The sequence below is a fragment of the Harpia harpyja genome, chromosome 1 (genome assembly GCF_026419915.1).
Source record: "Harpia harpyja isolate bHarHar1 chromosome 1, bHarHar1 primary haplotype, whole genome shotgun sequence".
Taxonomy (NCBI): domain Eukaryota; kingdom Metazoa; phylum Chordata; class Aves; order Accipitriformes; family Accipitridae; genus Harpia; species Harpia harpyja.
In genome coordinates, this window is record NC_068940.1 from 64,606,777 (window position 1) to 64,624,152 (window position 17,376).

At 38.3% G+C, this 17,376-nt stretch overlaps 1 protein-coding gene across 2 annotated transcripts in view; it reads right to left on the reverse strand.

The window, feature by feature from the left end:
- Positions 1-262: 262 nt before the first annotated feature.
- CMC1 (C-X9-C motif containing 1) overlaps positions 263-17,376 on the reverse strand; it is a 45,279-nt gene continuing 28,165 nt past the window's right edge. For both annotated transcript variants that reach the window (XM_052797625.1, XM_052797617.1), the window contains 2 exons: positions 1,904-1,994; positions 263-529 (listed from right to left, as the gene is read on the reverse strand). In XM_052797625.1, the coding sequence (XP_052653585.1) occupies positions 415-529; positions 1,904-1,994 (206 nt within the window). In that variant the 3' untranslated portion in view covers positions 263-414. The remainder of the gene's footprint in view (positions 530-1,903; positions 1,995-17,376) is intronic.

A 17,376-nucleotide genomic window follows, 5' to 3' on the forward strand; every position in this document is an offset into this window, starting at 1 on the left:
CCCCTCAGCTCCAGATGACAAACAGACCAATTTTAACGTATACCCAATTTGTGATCAGTTAATACAACTTAAATTATTCACCCTTAAGTTTTTATGTAGCTGGCCACACATAACTAGACACAAGCTTTAAATTCCAAAAGACCATTTGTAAATTGGTAACAAAATCTCAGGTCCAGACAGAATAACAGACCTTTGCAACTTTCCTTGCAAAGTGTGACAGCATGCATTGTAACTGTAATTACAGCAAATTAAAAAATTGACATTTAAGTTCAGAGATTATTTTATTCTCCATTCATATCATTTTGTGTATTTCAGTTATAGTCCACACAGAGGGGTACAGATGATTTAAGTCTGTTTAAATCAAGTCAAATCAAAGTTGGATATAAAATTTGGAAAGTTCACTTTAAGTTTTAACTACACATTTGAAGTAAGCTTCTGTCTTTTCTTCTTAATTCCAGTTGCTCTGTATTCTTCTCTTTGCTTCAAATATTCTGTTTTGCATTCTTCATAGAACAATGGATCAGAATAGCTACAAGACAGACAAATACATAATACTGTTTTTCATCTTGGAATATGGAACAGATATTGCATCAATAACACTCATAACTGATCTTCCTTTCACACCCAAAGAAAATTTGCCTGCCTTTGATAATAAAATACCTTTTTTTATAAAGTACATAAGTGTTACAAAGTTATCTTGTAAACTCTAAATACTGAGTTGGTTTGCCTTCTGGTGATACTACTCTCTCTTGAGGCACAGTCCTTTTCAAGCCTCTACAGTGAAGCCATGAAGAGGAAAGGTAGAAAAAGGGAAAGACATTTGGTATTTCAGTTCAGCTAAATAATTTGTTGTTATTTGCCATTAGTTTCCTCAGCATGGGAATCTGCTGGAGTACGCTTACATTTTTTTATGCACCGAAGCAACTACTGGTAACAGGTTCAAGTGTGTGTCTCAAACAATAAATATGTAGGTCCTTGATCATTAAATCAATTCATTTGGCTCATAACTTTAAGTGTAATTATTCAAGCACTAAACTTTTTTTCAGTAGAATTTTGTTTGTGTGTTGTTTTGTTTTGGTTTGATTTTTAAAAAAGGCAAAGGTACAAATAAAACTGAGTAACTCCAGCAAGTTCTCACTGCAGTTAGGCCTGAACTTTTGCCTGGCTGCACATGTTTTTTCATTAGTTCCCAAATACTTGAGAATAACTGTCACTAGTTCAAAGGCATTTAATCTTAATCTCTGGTTTAACAGGGCAGGACACACATTGCACCAAAAAGCAAACCAGCTGAGTCAAACTCAAAAAATCCCCAACCCTCACCCTGTGAAATTCAAGAATCTAACACTTCAGCCTGATGGCAGTGGGGATAAATTAGGACTTCTAAAAGAGACGTTTCAAATCCACCATGGCATCAAGTTGACCTCTCTAATATCGAACAGTTTCCCATTGCTGCTGCTATTGCTGTTCACAACAGCAGGACACTTTCAGGACAAAGACTAAATCTTAAAAAACAGTTCAAGCAGCAAAATCAAAACAAACTTATCCTGTCTCACTAACCGGGTATGAAGGTGCTTCTACTGCTCACCCCCATCCCCACATATGTCATTCAGCATAGTGAATACAAAGCTATGTGTTGTCTGGGCTGAAAATCTAGATCCGTCAGCATTTAAATCAAGAAAGGAGTCTTTATAGCCACAGGACAGCTTTATTAAGGAAATAAAATCTTGTCAGGTAGGGCCCTGACCAACATGTTTTTTAATAAAGCAAAGATACAATTTTCAGAAAATACGTCAAAGTCACTAACCTTGCATAAGCATTTTGAGAAGACTTAAGATTTCTACTCATTTCTAGATTAGTATAGGCCACGCAACAAAAAACCAACAAAAACTCATGAGGGACTTACTAGCCAACCAGACAGGCTTTCAGTGCTGTGTTCTCTTGCCGACACTTCACCACCATAAGAAGACCAGTTTCTTGACAGCATTTAGTAAATGCTGGAAAAAAAGAAGAAAAAACACAAACTAAATTAAAGTTAGAAAAATGACCATTGGTAAAAAAATTCTCGTATGTGTATACTATGCCATTTAAGAAAACCTCACAGACCAGATCTGATTTATTATTAATATAACCATAATTGGCCTGGAGTCTCACATTGTTTGTAAGGTCTCTGTCACTTGTTTAGCAACAAGATTTTAATTGGGATTCTCCCCTCATATCATGTAACATGTTCACATGCATACTGCTGTTGCTAATACCAACAAATTTCTGAAGTTATTCTTGCAGCAAATCCATGATTCTTGTGCCTGCTTTTCATACCGACTACTCAGGGCTATCACAGCAAAACAAAAGGAAGCATGAAAAATGAGGTAAGCCAGGGTTGTTAGCATTTCCTCTACAATGAAAGCTTTTGAAATTATGGAAGCACATTTGTATCTACAAATAAAGAGGGCAGTAATGTTGACAGCAACAACTGTCTCAAAGAAATCGACTGGCATTTCACCTCCTGTGAAGGTTCCCTTGGGGCAGGAGATAAGAAACTGTGCGGTCATGGTTCTTTCCTGGAATTTCCAAAAATGTCTCCTGGGAGTGCAAGGAGAAAGCCAGCAGCTTATCTATCAGCTGGGAGTGCCAGGTTGTACTCCACGGCACTATACTGCTCCAAGAAGGACTTCTATCTTCTCTGTATCTTCTCTGCGTTGTGTAGTGGCCTGTAGCTGTTCTTCAATACGGAGTTTCTTCAAAGTCCAAATGGCTAGTAAAGAGCATTGCCCACAAAAATGATCTGTCTCTTCCCAATCTGTTTGCTCAATGAAGTAAAAGTACCCGGTCAGTCTTAAGGGTCTTGAGACTTAGAAACAAGTCAGTGAGATGCTAGATACTGAAACAGAACAGCAAAGTCATGGTTAAGGGTGTGGTTTTTATCTGGGAGTAACTAAAATTATGCCTCGTTGTTACCAGCACCCTGTACAGATGTTTCACTAAATAGTAACTCTAGGTAAGAATTAGCTGTTATTCCTATCAGGAGATTCAAACTATTTTGTTATAAGGGGTCTGAGTTAGTAATCATCTGCATTTAATAAGTGAAAGAGAGGGAGAGATAAAGCCAATGGTCCAAGATCAACCAGTAGCCAGGTGAAGAACAAAGTCAAGTCTACTGTGTCCCCTTCCAGAGTTCCATCCATTTCTACTCTTCTGACCTCTTCCTGGTAGTGATTTAATATCCAGCAAATTTAGGGCAAACAGAAATTGTTATATCCTTGTACATCTTTTGCAAAACTTACAGCTAATCCAGTAACATCAAAACTTAATGATGCTACATCATACAAAGGGTAAATCGCATCATCTATACTCAGCATATATGTACACTGAGTATGTTTACATACATTAAGTATATGCACATTGAGTATCATATGTTTATATATATGCTCAATGCATTGCTCTTACTCTGTTTTGTCCAAAAACTTGTACTTCATGTACTCACACTAGAATCTTCCACTTTTTGTACACAGCAATCAGATACAAAAGTTGCTATTTCTGTAAATACTACGTATCACTTCCATTCTTGAAGCTTACTGTATAGATACACCTCTGAAGTCATGCTGGGCATCAAAAAGGCACCTCAAGCACCTGCAGCGTATTGACCATGTGAAAATATGGGCATGACTGTCAAACATATCAACTGTAGCACAGTCATGTACCTGTCCTTGTATGTTTTCAAGACATTTAGCTGAAGTTTCAGATTTGCAGACTAAGTAACTGTTGATCCTGTATGATGATGTGATGTCCATTACATCAAAACTTAGAAGAAAACAGAGATTTGTGCCTATAAAAGCAGCAATCCTGTCCTTCACTCACAGCAGATGCCCACTGAAATGAGCATTAAGCAATTGCAGACCTCAGTGGAACCAAATCCACCTTCTAGTATCCTGGACACTACTGGCAAGACTTTAAAGGAGAAAGTGATCCAACAGCTGCAAGCAACCCCTAGATGAGGCTAATCTGCTTCCCACGGCTATATTAATTAGGCTTTTGATAAAATCAGTGTTTGCTGAAAGTGTTGATGACAGTCTTAAGTGTCCTTACACTGCCAAACTTACATATATCTTTGCAAAACTTTGCAGAGAATTGGCATCTTCTCTACTTTGAACATATTATTTATGAACACTTAAAACATGCCTCAACACAGCACCTAACCTTAAACACTGGTAACATCACCATACACCACCTGAAAATGTATCAGATGAAAGTATGCAAAAAAAATGGGTTGAAATTAACCAGTTAATTACCAGTTGGGAAGACACTGTAACCTGTGCTTAAAGGTATCTATTAACAACCACACTCAATTTCTAAGATCTCATTCAGTATGTGTTTTAGTTTTAGACCTAAAATCATCCAAATACATATCCACAACTTTAAGGATACTTCTGGATAGCTGACGTTCACGAAGCAGTGTAAGCTCAGAACAATATGAGAAATATCAGGTTATCAAAAATATTTCTTTGGTTTTAAAGGTGAATCTGACGTTTCTTCTGTTCTTTCCTGGACTGTTTACATTGAATGTCCCTACATCAGCACCTCAGAAAAATCATACCTATTATCACATTTCTAGAAATGTCCTTTTTTTTTTCTGGGAAAAACATCAGAAGCCTTTGAAAGCTTATGGTTTGTCTAGTGACCAGTTTGATTTCTACTCTCTGCAGACACTTCCTTAAGTGCTGTGCTGGTTTTTTTGTAGTAATCATTCCTTCTGGAAGCTGTGAAGTAAAAAAACCACTGAAGACAACAGGAGGTCCCTCTCACTTGTTAGCTTACCAGTCTTGCTTGGTTACAGGCGTGATGTCCCAGTGAACAAAACCTGAACTGCAATTGCAAGCATTCCCTGGCTTCAGAAGGCCCCGCTTGCGGTACATGGCCAGGCACTGCTGCAAAGTGATAAAACTGCTTCCAGCTATCTAGCTTTAATGTCGCTGATGCTTAACAACAGAGGGGAAAAAAGGAGCAGGTTAAAGCATATTGGGCATCCTCATATAAGCACACAAAACTTGATTATCCCTCTCTTCTCTTACTTCCGGCACTTTAAAATCCTTTTGGCAGAGGCACAAGGAATGTGCTGCAAGATAGGTTTAGCTATAAACGTTTACCAGAAACCACACAGGAGTCTGGAGCACATTGTTTTATTTTTAATTATGCTCTGTCTTGCTCACAACTTTTTCATGAAACAAAAAATCTCAATGTTGAGCAGCACAAAGAGTGTTAAAACTACTGGTTTGGAGAATAATCTCACGAATTGTGCACAATAGTTCCAGATATAATCTCAAACCAAGAATTAATCTCCATCTCCATAATCTTGACAATCACCACTCATTCCTCACTCAAGCAATATCTGCATTGTAGACCAAAGCTTCAGGGTGCATAGTGAGATACCACAAAAGGAGCGGATACACAGGATCTGATTACAAACCCATTGTAGTTTAACACTTTAGCAGCTACGAGCGGTAAGCAGAATGCTAGGGAAGCCAGTCTCACACTCAAACGAACTCCTTCCTGATATACTGCACGTGATACAAAGAACAACTGCTCTTTCAGAGCAGAATTGATCTTTTAGAAATCTTGTGCATCATCCAATCTTTACGACTTTAGCAAATGGCTTTCCATGACTTTTCAAGTTCGTGGCCCCATAAAATGTTTTCTTTCTCCTTGCAAGCAGCAAGCTACCAAAACAGAACCTCAGGCAGCAGTGAAACTAGATGTAAATTTTGGCCAGTCTGCAAATTCATTGCAGATTGTAACAACAGAAAGAAATGTTTCAAACAATAAAAGTTATCCCCAGTATTTACAAATACAAGCTAAATAAAATGAGGGATGGAGCTCAACACAACAGGAGTCAAAATGCCTTGTTAGAAAGGGGAGAAAAAGCTTGCCTTCTGTAAAATGAACCCTGATGAGGCTTTGTCAGGACAGCTACATATGCCTGTCACTGAGTGCTCTATGCACAGATAAGGACAGATCCAGTACTGCGTCAACGAGCTGCAGGTGCCTACCAGTTACCACAGAAACTGGCTATGGACCCCTCTTTCACCTGCAGCAGCTACAGTTCATGACATCATATCTGACATAGGTTAGCCCCACAGGCTCTTCTCCGTGCCATAGGCTGTGTCTAAGGGGACACACACTGAGCAAAGAACTCTTCTCAAGGCTACAGCTCAGAAATAGTTCACTGAACAGTTCCGCACTGATTCGGGGCCAGATTTCGTTGTCTTCCTCTCTCGCGCAAAGAAAGCTTTGCGATTCTGTTGTAAGGCAAATTCAATATGAGTTTTGGGCACAGTCCTGAGAATTTTAAGTCTCATTACTTTTGGGCCGTTACAGCCACATAGAGAGATTTTATCTGCTAAAGCAAGCTTGCAATTTAGTACCTTCTCTACATCAACCAAGTATGTAAGGCCAAACGGTATCTTTGCCAAGATGAAGGTCTGCTTTCAACTGAACAAAAGCTGAACAACCCCATTTGAATACAGAGCAATTCAGTTTCACCAGTTCCCACCTGCTATCTATGGCATGCTAGCATATATAGGTGATCTGCCTATGACAGGAGGACCACTTAGCTCCTACGATTTTCAGGGACAGACATGACAGCTTTGTGGCTGAGGTCAGCGATGAGTGAGCCTTTCCATGGCTTACTCTTCAGCAGGGAGCATCTGGGGCCCGGAGCAGCTCAGGGAAGCTGCTGAGTTTGGTCCCCGGCACCTCCGTATCTCCAGCTGCCCAGGATCCAAGAGCAGTATTTCACTGGGTCTCCCTATCTCAGCTTAACTACTCGAGAAAGCAGGACACAGAGAACAAAGGGAAAAACATCTGCTTTTGTAGATCCTGGCACATGTAAGGTCGCAGAACAATGGAAGAGCGAGCTTTTAAAAGCCTTCTAAAATTATTTCTAAAGCTGTCTGGACATGCAGGTTTTTATTTTTTATAAAAATCCTATTCTGAGTCTTTGTATAATTCTGTTCAGATACAGAAGTATACAAATAATGTTGGAGGTATCAAGAACTATTTTTTAATGTCTGACTATTAGTATATTTGATGGTTAAGAACTGCTTTAAGTTACAGAGCACTCTTTTATTAAGGTTTCTTTGATAATTAGCTAGAAGGTTGACACAGTAAAGAACTTTGTTTACAAAGATCTTTACAGTCCACATAAATCTTTGCTGAAAAATAGTATCTAAGAATGTTTTCCTTTAGTATTTTTAATAGCTTTTTCCCCCAACTCTGTTTTATAACTTTACTACAAGATAATATGGGAAGCAGATAAAAACCAAAGTGAATCTGGGTAACAGTTCACTTATCTCAGACTAAAGACTGGACAAATGATTTCCCTGTCTATCCAAGCAGTCAGAGAGGCATATGCAATAATCAGCACATTAAAGTGTTGATTTTCAAATTTTAAAAGATCAGATACATTACCAGAAAGTTAGTTACAACAAAGTTGGTGGGGGTCCACCAACAGACACCCTGGTACATACACTTCTTCATTAAAAAAAAAAAGGAAATAAAAAGCCACAGTACTGCCCCTTTTCAACTTAGAACATATTCAGAGGTTCAAGAAATATTTGCTCCTATATGACGAAAACAAAAACTTGTAGGATTTTGACTCAAAGGGACAAACCAAGATCTGACGAAACACAGAGGCACAGCTCTGCTGCATAAAGATAATGATTTTCTTCCACACCATTAAACCAGACAAGGTTAAATTTAACATTCTTAATCTCAGTGTCTGCAGACCTACAAACAGTGGACCACAAAAACAAAGCACCATATTTAGGATGCAAGTGTTCTTTATGTAGCCTACAACACCCCTCCACCCCCAAGCAGAGGTAGGCTGGTCTCTGCACTGTGCTGCATTCAAAATGAAATGGCAGAACCAGTGTGTTGGACTGCAAAAGTTTCAGTTACATATATGTAAAGGAAAGACTTTATGAAGAAAACTGTAATGCCCTGCCCCAAGCATTAAAAATAAACAAAAAGTTTTTATTTTTTGGTGATTTAATGAAGGGGAACAACCAGCAAGTAGATTATATTTGTAGGGGATTTTTTAAAGTAAATTTTTTTTACTTTAAGTATTTAAAAATATTAGATACTTAATTGTTTCTTTCTGCAAACATGAAAGTCTTTTCACATGCAAAGGAAGAGAAGAACAAAAGTGGGACTTACCTCCAGACAACCAGCTGCATTGGAAACTGTGTTGATATAACAATACCAAGGGACCACCATTATTATTTTCAGTGTATGAACTGTATGTAGCATGAAGGCTATGTCTGAAAGTTCTTTTTTTGCAGATTCAGATTATAACAATACTTGGCACTTCCGTATTGACTCATATTGCAGTGTTGTGCAATTCATATAATATTAGAACTCTAGTTTTATAAATCATAATTATGTATCTATTTTGCAGATGTTATTGTACACAAGTTAAATGAAATATTCCCCATTATTAAGATAAATTGATCCTCTCAGGTCTGGCTCTAGTTTATTTAAAGACTTTACAATTTTACTACTTAAGAGAAAGTCCTACAGAGGTGTTATCTCACCATTTATATTTTCTCAACACTTATGATACTGCTATCACACTCTTAAAATAAAAAAAAAAAGCTTGTATCATGATCCAGACCAGGCTTATGTTCTATTCCTGGGGTAGGTTTTTTCCTTTACACAAAAAAGGAAATAGTTTTGTCCAATGTTTGGGTCATTCCTTGAGCTCTACAACTGAGTGGAGAAAAGATGACCAAGTAACAATGGGGATTTGCAGGGTGAGGGTGGAAGGAGGACACAGGTCCCTTCAAAATGTAAACAAGGACAAGATTTTAAAATCTATGTTTGTAAAATGTGTACAAAAACATTAAAATGAGACAAAACATTATCAGCAACATTTTATGGCAAAGTTATTATGCTTTTAATTTTGTATTAAATTGTGATTTATTAGCTTGTTACTTTGAAGATTACTCAGTATGCACAGAACAGATTACTGGTGCATTTAATGAGCCAGAGGAAGTAGTAGGATGAACATGAAAAGATTGTTTTACATTGTAGAGTACAAGCTATTTGATATTTCCAACACAGTACAAAAGAAAGCTTCTCTGTAGATTGATCATGGTTCAGTTAACATCACTGAATATCTAATACCTCCAACTCAATTAATTCTCACCTGATTAAGATCAGTCTGATATTCAAACTAAATCATCTCTCCAGTCAAGTAGAAATCAATATTTCTGATTTTACTTTTAAATTACAGTAACAAATAAAATACATGCATCGTCAGTATGCCAGGAGTAGCTTTCCTATTCTAGTCTACTATGGCATGCATAACACAGCTGATTAAAGAATTATTCTAATTTGAGCAACAAATATATATAAGACAGATTAATTTGAATAGGAGATAGCATGAAATAATTAAATGCATCTTATATAGGGCAAAGAGAAAATTGACATAAAATAACCTTGATTCTTTCAAGTGAACTTCTGTTATGAGATCAAATACTTTGTCTCCACAAATACTTATTTGCTATAACATAAAAGTAATCATACACTTTCTATTTTCCTCCCTATCATCACCACCCCAAAAAGCTGCTCCATTTCAGCTTTTGTAGCTCCAACATACTGCTGGGGGCATCTGCCCTAGGGCAGATGATCAATACATAGTAGCACACAACAGATGACCAGGGAGGAGAGACAATTCCAGGAATCCAGGAATTTTAGGGAAGGGATATTCACTGTGTTAAAGATCTCTCTTCCTCCCCAATCTTTTCCAGGGCACTCTCAGCATGAAAAACCAGCTTTGTCTTAAAATATACAATGCAAACAGAGGATCCTCCAGTAGATTAGAGCATCTCTGGCACACCAGTATGAAATGCTGAAAAGTCACTCGTCTCATGATTGAGAGGTGAACATACAGCAGGAGAGAATTGTCAGGAAGGCAGACAGCACAACTGTGATCTGCAGAGAAAGAGTATTTCCCAAAAAAAACAGAAATGGTTTCTCTAAACACATTGCCTTGGGGTAAAGAATACGTGTTATCAATATCCCAGAAACAAATCTGAAACCTTTGCTTTAGGGGACATTTAAAGTTAGAGATGAGAAAATAACATACCGAATCAGACAAAGGGCCCATTTGTCCTGTATACCATCTTTCTCAGAAGCCAGTAATAGCTGCTTCAGAAAATGGTGCCAGAAGGTCTGCATTATGGAAAAACATTTTCTCAAGTGAAGTTTCTTCCTAACCCTTATCAGCTGTAAGCTTGGCTTATACCTTGAAGCATAAAATTCTCACATACCTTTCAAAACCCTTACGATCACTTGCACAGTGGGTCTAAACTGACAAGGCTGCAAGAGAAAAGGAGGAAGAACGAGGAAAAAACCACCCCAATACTAAAAACACATATGCTAGCCTGAATTCCTTCAACATCTAACTGCCCCGGCTTGCTTAAGTCCTGCTGAAGTCCCAGCTATTGCAGTTGTGGTTATTTGTGTCATACCATGGATGCCTTTTTCATTAGCAAGTTTTCAAAATCCTGCTGCAAAAATTAACTGGCCTCAAAGTATGCATCGGCTGGCTGTAGAATAGGCCAAAGCAGTAGGGAGGAAAGGCACTCTGTGCAGATTAAAAATGTTTGGGGGTTGGTTTTTGTTGGGAGTTGGTTGGTGTTTTGGTTTTTTGGTTTGTTTTTTTTTTTTTCTCTCAGAACAATGCAGTTATTTGCTCTGTAAATGCCATCTACCTTCACTGAGAAGCAACAGTCTTCAAAGTTTTCATTTCTTAAAACACGTAGATATTACAAGTTTCTGGGTTTGGTCAACTGCTCACACCCGGCAAGAGCATTTCTTTTCTGAAATGAAGGCTTAGAAGGAGCTTTTCAAATTAATACAGAAAATCAATGGCTTATTTAAACTTTGTTTCAAAAGTTATAAAAAAATTACTGTTTTTTTCATTTGTGTTGTTGGGTTTTTTAGAAACCACAATACCATACCAATTCTGAAAACACATGTAAGGCACATAGGGATTCTCCAACATCACTTAATCCAAAACAGAAGTCATTGCTCAGCTGCTGATCTACTTTTTATTACAGAAACATTAACAGGGTTTCTGTTGTTTTCAAAGCCAACAATCATTAAAGACCAAATCTCTGGAAAAAAAGAGGGTTCTAAGAAACTAGCATCAAGGAATGACAAATAAAACCAAGAAAGGCATGAACAATGAAGACACAGTCCCATTCCCATACGATGCAGAAGCTCGCTCTGGGAGCACCTCCCTCACCAGACTCACTATATATGCTCTGCAGTCTAAAATTTGCTCCCATTCGGACTGAGAATCGTAGATGTTTGTCAGAGGTATATCCAGAAACCCCAAGCAACAGCAGGGAAGTAATTGTCTGTCCCAATTAACCCACACTTGTCCACAGCAGATTGTTGGATCTTTTCTTCCTAATTTCATAATGAGCACTAAGAGACAGTGAATGAAATTGAAAAGCAGCAAGTTTAAGAAAGGGAAAAATGTTTTAATTTAAAAAAAAAAAAAAAAAAGAAAAGACTGAGGAACACAGCCTAACAAAGTAATTCAAGTCAACCCAATCAGTACAACTAACAAAAAATAGGCAAATACTTAAAACTGTTCACAAAAATATGCCAGATCAAAGTAATTAGAGTTAAAAAACTGAGTTCTGAAAAAAAAAAACCAAACCTTGGAATCTCATGGTCCTTTCAGTAGCTCTCAGTTATGCCACTTGGCCAAGGACAGGTCAGCTCTCCTCATTCTACATTTCTGTATCAGTCCTGCACACATGAGATCTGACCAAAATGACTTTTGGGGGATGACGGGTGGAAAAATTAAAGTTAGTTTTCGGTTTGACAAGAATTCTGAATGCACACATGAAACTTGACTAGGGAAAGTGTTTTCTTAAGTAAATCACAGACCCAGAAAAGATGATTTTTTCAAAAACGGACACCTTAAAATGTCAAGACAGTACTTTCCTGACTATTGCTGAATGCTGATGAAATGCTGTCGTAGACATGATTTCTTAGTAATATGTGTTTAGTCACTAGAATTTCAACTGAACTTGGACTTCAACAACAAATGGAGCTTTGGCACAGATGATACGGAGAAATATCTACATGCTAGCTTTAGTGTAGCGGGCACAAGCTTGACCTGATCTGATCTCCCATCCTGGATTTCCAGATTTGTCAGCATTTTTTGTCTGTGAGTGTATACACACATATCTATACGTGTGTTATTTTGCCCCAAACACACAGAAATATAGTACACTGTCACATTTATGAAATAAGTTCCAGCAACCCAGCTCTTTAAGAGCTAAGAGACAAGTTCTCCTGCTTCTGACTAAGCAAGACACCCAGAGCACAGCAATACAAAGAAGAGGGTTATGTCCTCAGAAGACAGGGGAGAAATAGCAAGGGTATAACTATTATGTATAAGGCTTTACAGTGACTGTACTTTGTCAAGCAAGGCAGATTTAAGTGCCCAAAGATGACAATCTGCTGGGCTATTCAGGCAGATTTGTCAAGAAAAGCAGACCTCTTTTTCTTCCCATAGAAATTACAAAAAAAAAAAAAAATCCTTTTTAGCAAAGTAAACACATTGCTGTGAAACAGTTTACTTAGGTAAATCATTTGTCTACTAAAGATACTTGCTTTAAGAATGTTCTTGTCAAGTACAACCATTGCCTTCTATATAAAGTTTCAAGTAAAGCACACCCAGCGAGTACAGCCACCTAGTTAAACTGCACTCTTTTAAAATAACTGCTTCTTTTAAGACTGACTTGATCTAATTTTCCTCCCACCCCACAGTAAGTATCCCTGACATCAAGCATTACCATACCAGGCACTGGAAGAGGCAGAACTGGAACAAATGCAAGTTCCCCCATGGCTACTGTCTGTCACTGCCTGCTTCTACATAAACAAGTGCATCCAACTTGAGCTGTGCAGAGTAGCCTCGCTGCTGCTTATCCTCCCACCTCCTTTGGGAGCTGCTGAGCCACTCAGGGACAGCTGAGAAGTTAGCATAACAGATGATTAAAAGAAACAACATCCCCCTCCCTCCGTCCCATAGTGACTGACTCCTTAGCTGAACTCCAAAGTTAAAAAAAATACCTATTTATAAAAGACAGAGATTCACCAAGTGGCAGGAATAGCAGTTATGTCCTTCTACCACACGGTGGAGATAGAGCAGGTCATTTATGTAACTCTTGGAAGAGACAATTACACAGCTATTCTACCATGACACCACCTCTAATTTACAGCATGCTGTTAAGGGGATAATTTTTTCCCCCCTCAGTTCAATTTACTGTATTTCCAAAAGTATGACTTTAACGCAAAGTTCCAATACCAAGGGGGGTGGGGTGGTGGTGGTGGTATTATTATTATCATCATCATCATTAAAGTATTATTTCTCCCTCCTCTGAATAGAAAAAATATCCTCTAAGCAAAAGTGAAACTGATTTCAGGGTTCCAGCTGGAGGTTGTGGGTGGGATGGGGTATACAGAATGGGGTCCAAATTTCAGGCCTTCTGAGCACTCCAACAAGGATACAGTATTAAAATTAATACACTTATGCTCTTTTAAAAGAGGAAGTGACTTTCCCTCACAGGTCACAATTCATCCTATATTCCTTCCCAACCACTATTCCAACATCTCCAGAACAGGCTACCACATACTTACCTTAGTTTGCAGTATATGTTTAGTCTCTCTCTTTTTTCAAAAATTACTAGCCTTCAGTGTATGCCAGTGTGGAGGTGTGGGAAGAATACCTGCTGAATGAGGTACTATTCAGCATTTGTAAGGATGACAGAACCAGAAGCGCAATTTTTCAGAAAATAAAAAAAAAAATTGTGCTGTGTCTGTATTCTGAACTGTATACTGAAGAGTAACTTGACCTTTTGCAAGGGTGGCCACAGTGTGATAAAATTTGTATAATTACTTTTTCAAAAGGAAGTGCATCATTGACTATGTAGGCAGTCAGAATTTCAGACTTCCCTACTAATTTAATGATTTTGAAGAGATTAGTTTTAACGACATGGCAAGAAAGCACACTACCAAAGCTTAGCAAGATCTGGAAACTTGGTAGTAACTGTGTAACATTTATCTTTCATCTTCTGTAAATTCTTTTAAATAAATGACTGTGATAACCAGATATCTAAAAAGGACTGAATACCAGACAGCAAATAATCCAGCCACCATACTCTTCCTGCATCTTTGTCGCACAAAAGCTTTTTTCAAATGACAAAGCACTACAACTCAGTATTTTGTTCAGGTCCTGAAAAACTCTCCGTGAGCACTGCACACTGCCCTGCAGGAACAGGGCAATTACGATGCTCCCCGTGATCAGGAACTCCCCCATGCCACACACCCTCCCTGAGCTAGTAATACATGCTTTCTTCAAACTTTTCAAAGACATTAAACAGAACAGATGAGGCCAAGACTATTCAGAACAATGCAAGACTGGCAGCTTATTACAACCTTACTTACAGAGCAGTTCCGTTCTGGACCAAAAGCTTGCATAAAGAGCAGTCAGCTCAGGTGCTTCTACTCATGGAGGGAAACAGATCACAGAAGGGAGAAAAAAAAGGTCCTAAAAACAACCAACCCACCATCCCCTCTAACCTACCACCTCTTTTGGTCCAATGCACTGCCCAGGCAGATTGGGCATGGACATCAAGCATCAGAGAGCAGGAGAAGGCAGAACTGATAACATAGAACTCTGCTGATAAAGTCACTGGGTTTGACAAGGGAGCACCAGGCTGAAGCCGTGATGTCATGCCCAAGCATGCAGCAGATACAGCCAAGCAGGTACTTCTGTGATGCTACTGGCTGTTGGAACCAAACAGTACCAGGCCAAAGCATTATACATGTATAAGGGGTTGTAATAAGAGACCTGATTCTATAGAGAAATTAAGAGATTAGGCCATTTCTCCATAGCAAAGGTTATAATTTTGAAGACAGTAAAATGAAATACTTGTAGACAGAGGATTTACAAACAAGCTTTTGACAAATCCACAAAGCAAAACAAAATGTACCAGGAACTCTGGTACTGTACCAAGAGGAACTGTTTTTCAGTGTAAAGCTTAATGGGCAAATGGCATAAAAATCTATATAACACCATAGACTTTAATGGCACAAATCCAGACTGTGTTTGGTATAATGAAGCCTCGGGGACAGTGCTCTAACTTCTGACAGTCGACTAAACTCTGTTCCTCAAGCTGTATGCACACATATACTCAAGTGTGGCAGGAAATGCTTGTGTAAGTGCATCTATTCTGCCTGCTCCAAGTTACCTTGTTTCTGATGCAAAAAGATTTGAGAATAATATAGGCTCAACACTTAAGAAAGAAACAGCAAAAATAATCATATAAATGTGGTTTCCACGTTTAGAAAAACAACTGCACTTTAAAGAATTTATTTAGCAATTCTTCAAACAAGCATTAGCAATCCATCTGCTACAAAACCATTGGCAAAGGAGACATTTAAAAGTTTAGACAAGGAGAAATATATATGTAGCTTTAGTTTAGAAGCCATTTTAGTCACATTTCTTCCCATGGCATGAGGACACTTCCTATGAAATATCATATGCTACCCAAACAAACAAGAACTACTCAGTTTTTGTCAACTGTTTTCTAAAGAAGGAGACAAAGTTCATTTCTAACAAGTTCAGTCACAGGATCCATAAACAGGGCTCAAGCTGCTGTAAGGCAAGATGTGACAGAAGACCCCTGTGCACTAGCCAGTGGCAGCTGAGGACATTAAGAATTCAAAGCAGAATTCAGTGGCTAGGACACAAGCAGAACCTGATGGAGGGTCTTCATACTGCCATTACTGTGGCCTCAGCAGCACCATTCCATCCCCATGTAACCTTTTGTCTTCCATGTCTACTCAGGACTGAAAGCTCTTTAGGTTGTACCCCTACTTCTACATAAGGATCTTTCCTGGCTGGGACCTCTCAGTCTACGACTGGATGACTGTGAGTACCTTCTCAACTGGTACACTGAAATTACAAGAACATAATCTGGATAAAAATCTTTCCTCCGTTTTCTGGGTTCTGAACTAAATGAGCTTCAGTCACTGAATGCAGATGTACACGTGCCTCCACCACCACAGATTTGTCAGTATGTAAGTTTTTCCAAAGACTTCTCTCACCTTTATTCTGAAAGAAAAAAAAAAAACCCAACACCCAAAAGCTAACATATGCTGTATTAATGTAAAACCCCTAGAGGGCAACTAAGCTTCAATTTCAACCTGCATAAATATTCAGCTCCTTAACTAGTTTACAGATTATGTAAACTATTTCCTTCAACCTAGGGTTTTTTTCCCCTCATTTAAAAGAAATGAATCCTTTTCATTCTCAAATCACATTACTGCTGCCTATTTAGTGTAAGTTAATCACCACTGCCCAACCAGAGACTGAGTTCTCAACCCAACAAAGCTCAAATGTGTGCGAAAGAGAACAATAAAGAAAACACATGCAAGGGCCTCATTTAAACAAAGACAGAAAACAAGCATATGAAAGTCTGAAATCACTTTCTTTGCGTTAAAGACCTTTAACAATACATCTTGTTTATTATTCAGCTTAGTATTAATTTATTGCATGGCATCTGTTTTCTTGTACAGCAGGCTGGTTGCAAGTCTCAGATTTATGAATTTAAGTTTATACTGTTGGGATTATTTGCCTGTTTTCCCTTACATACTATGATTTCAGCCTTATATATGATAAGTATTTGGGGACCAAAAAAAAAAGTGATGAAACAGGAAATAAGATGTCAAATTAGTTATGGAAAATAGTTTCATTTATTCTTCAGCCTAGACTAGAGTCTGGGCCTGCTGCTAGTGGTGAAAGAAAAAAAAACGGGAAGTAATTGGGGCCATAAAAGTAAAGAACCTTCATTCGATTCCAAGTGTTCTCCCCAAATTTTAAAATTAGTAACTCCAGCTGAGCCCTGTTTCTAATGAAGTAGCAGGCATCAACTGCCTTTCCCCTACTTTCCACCAAATCTTGGTGGGAACTGAAAGACACTTACTACCCTGTCAGTCCACATCTGCACAGAACTGCAGACACACTGATGTTTAACATTAGAGGAGGCACTAACAAATCAATGGGACTCCCAAGTGATGTGGAACTAACCTGAGATAGGGAGGAAAAAACAGCTCAAAGGAATCCTTAGCAAATGCTCACAAAACCCCAAGGGTTTCTACATGGCTTTTGCAGGAGATCAAATACCCTAACAAAAATTCATAGCATAGCCATCCTTGCTTTATGCATACCAGTGCAATGCCACGTATGCATTAACCATGATAGTTCTTCGTATATGGTCTTATCCTCATTTA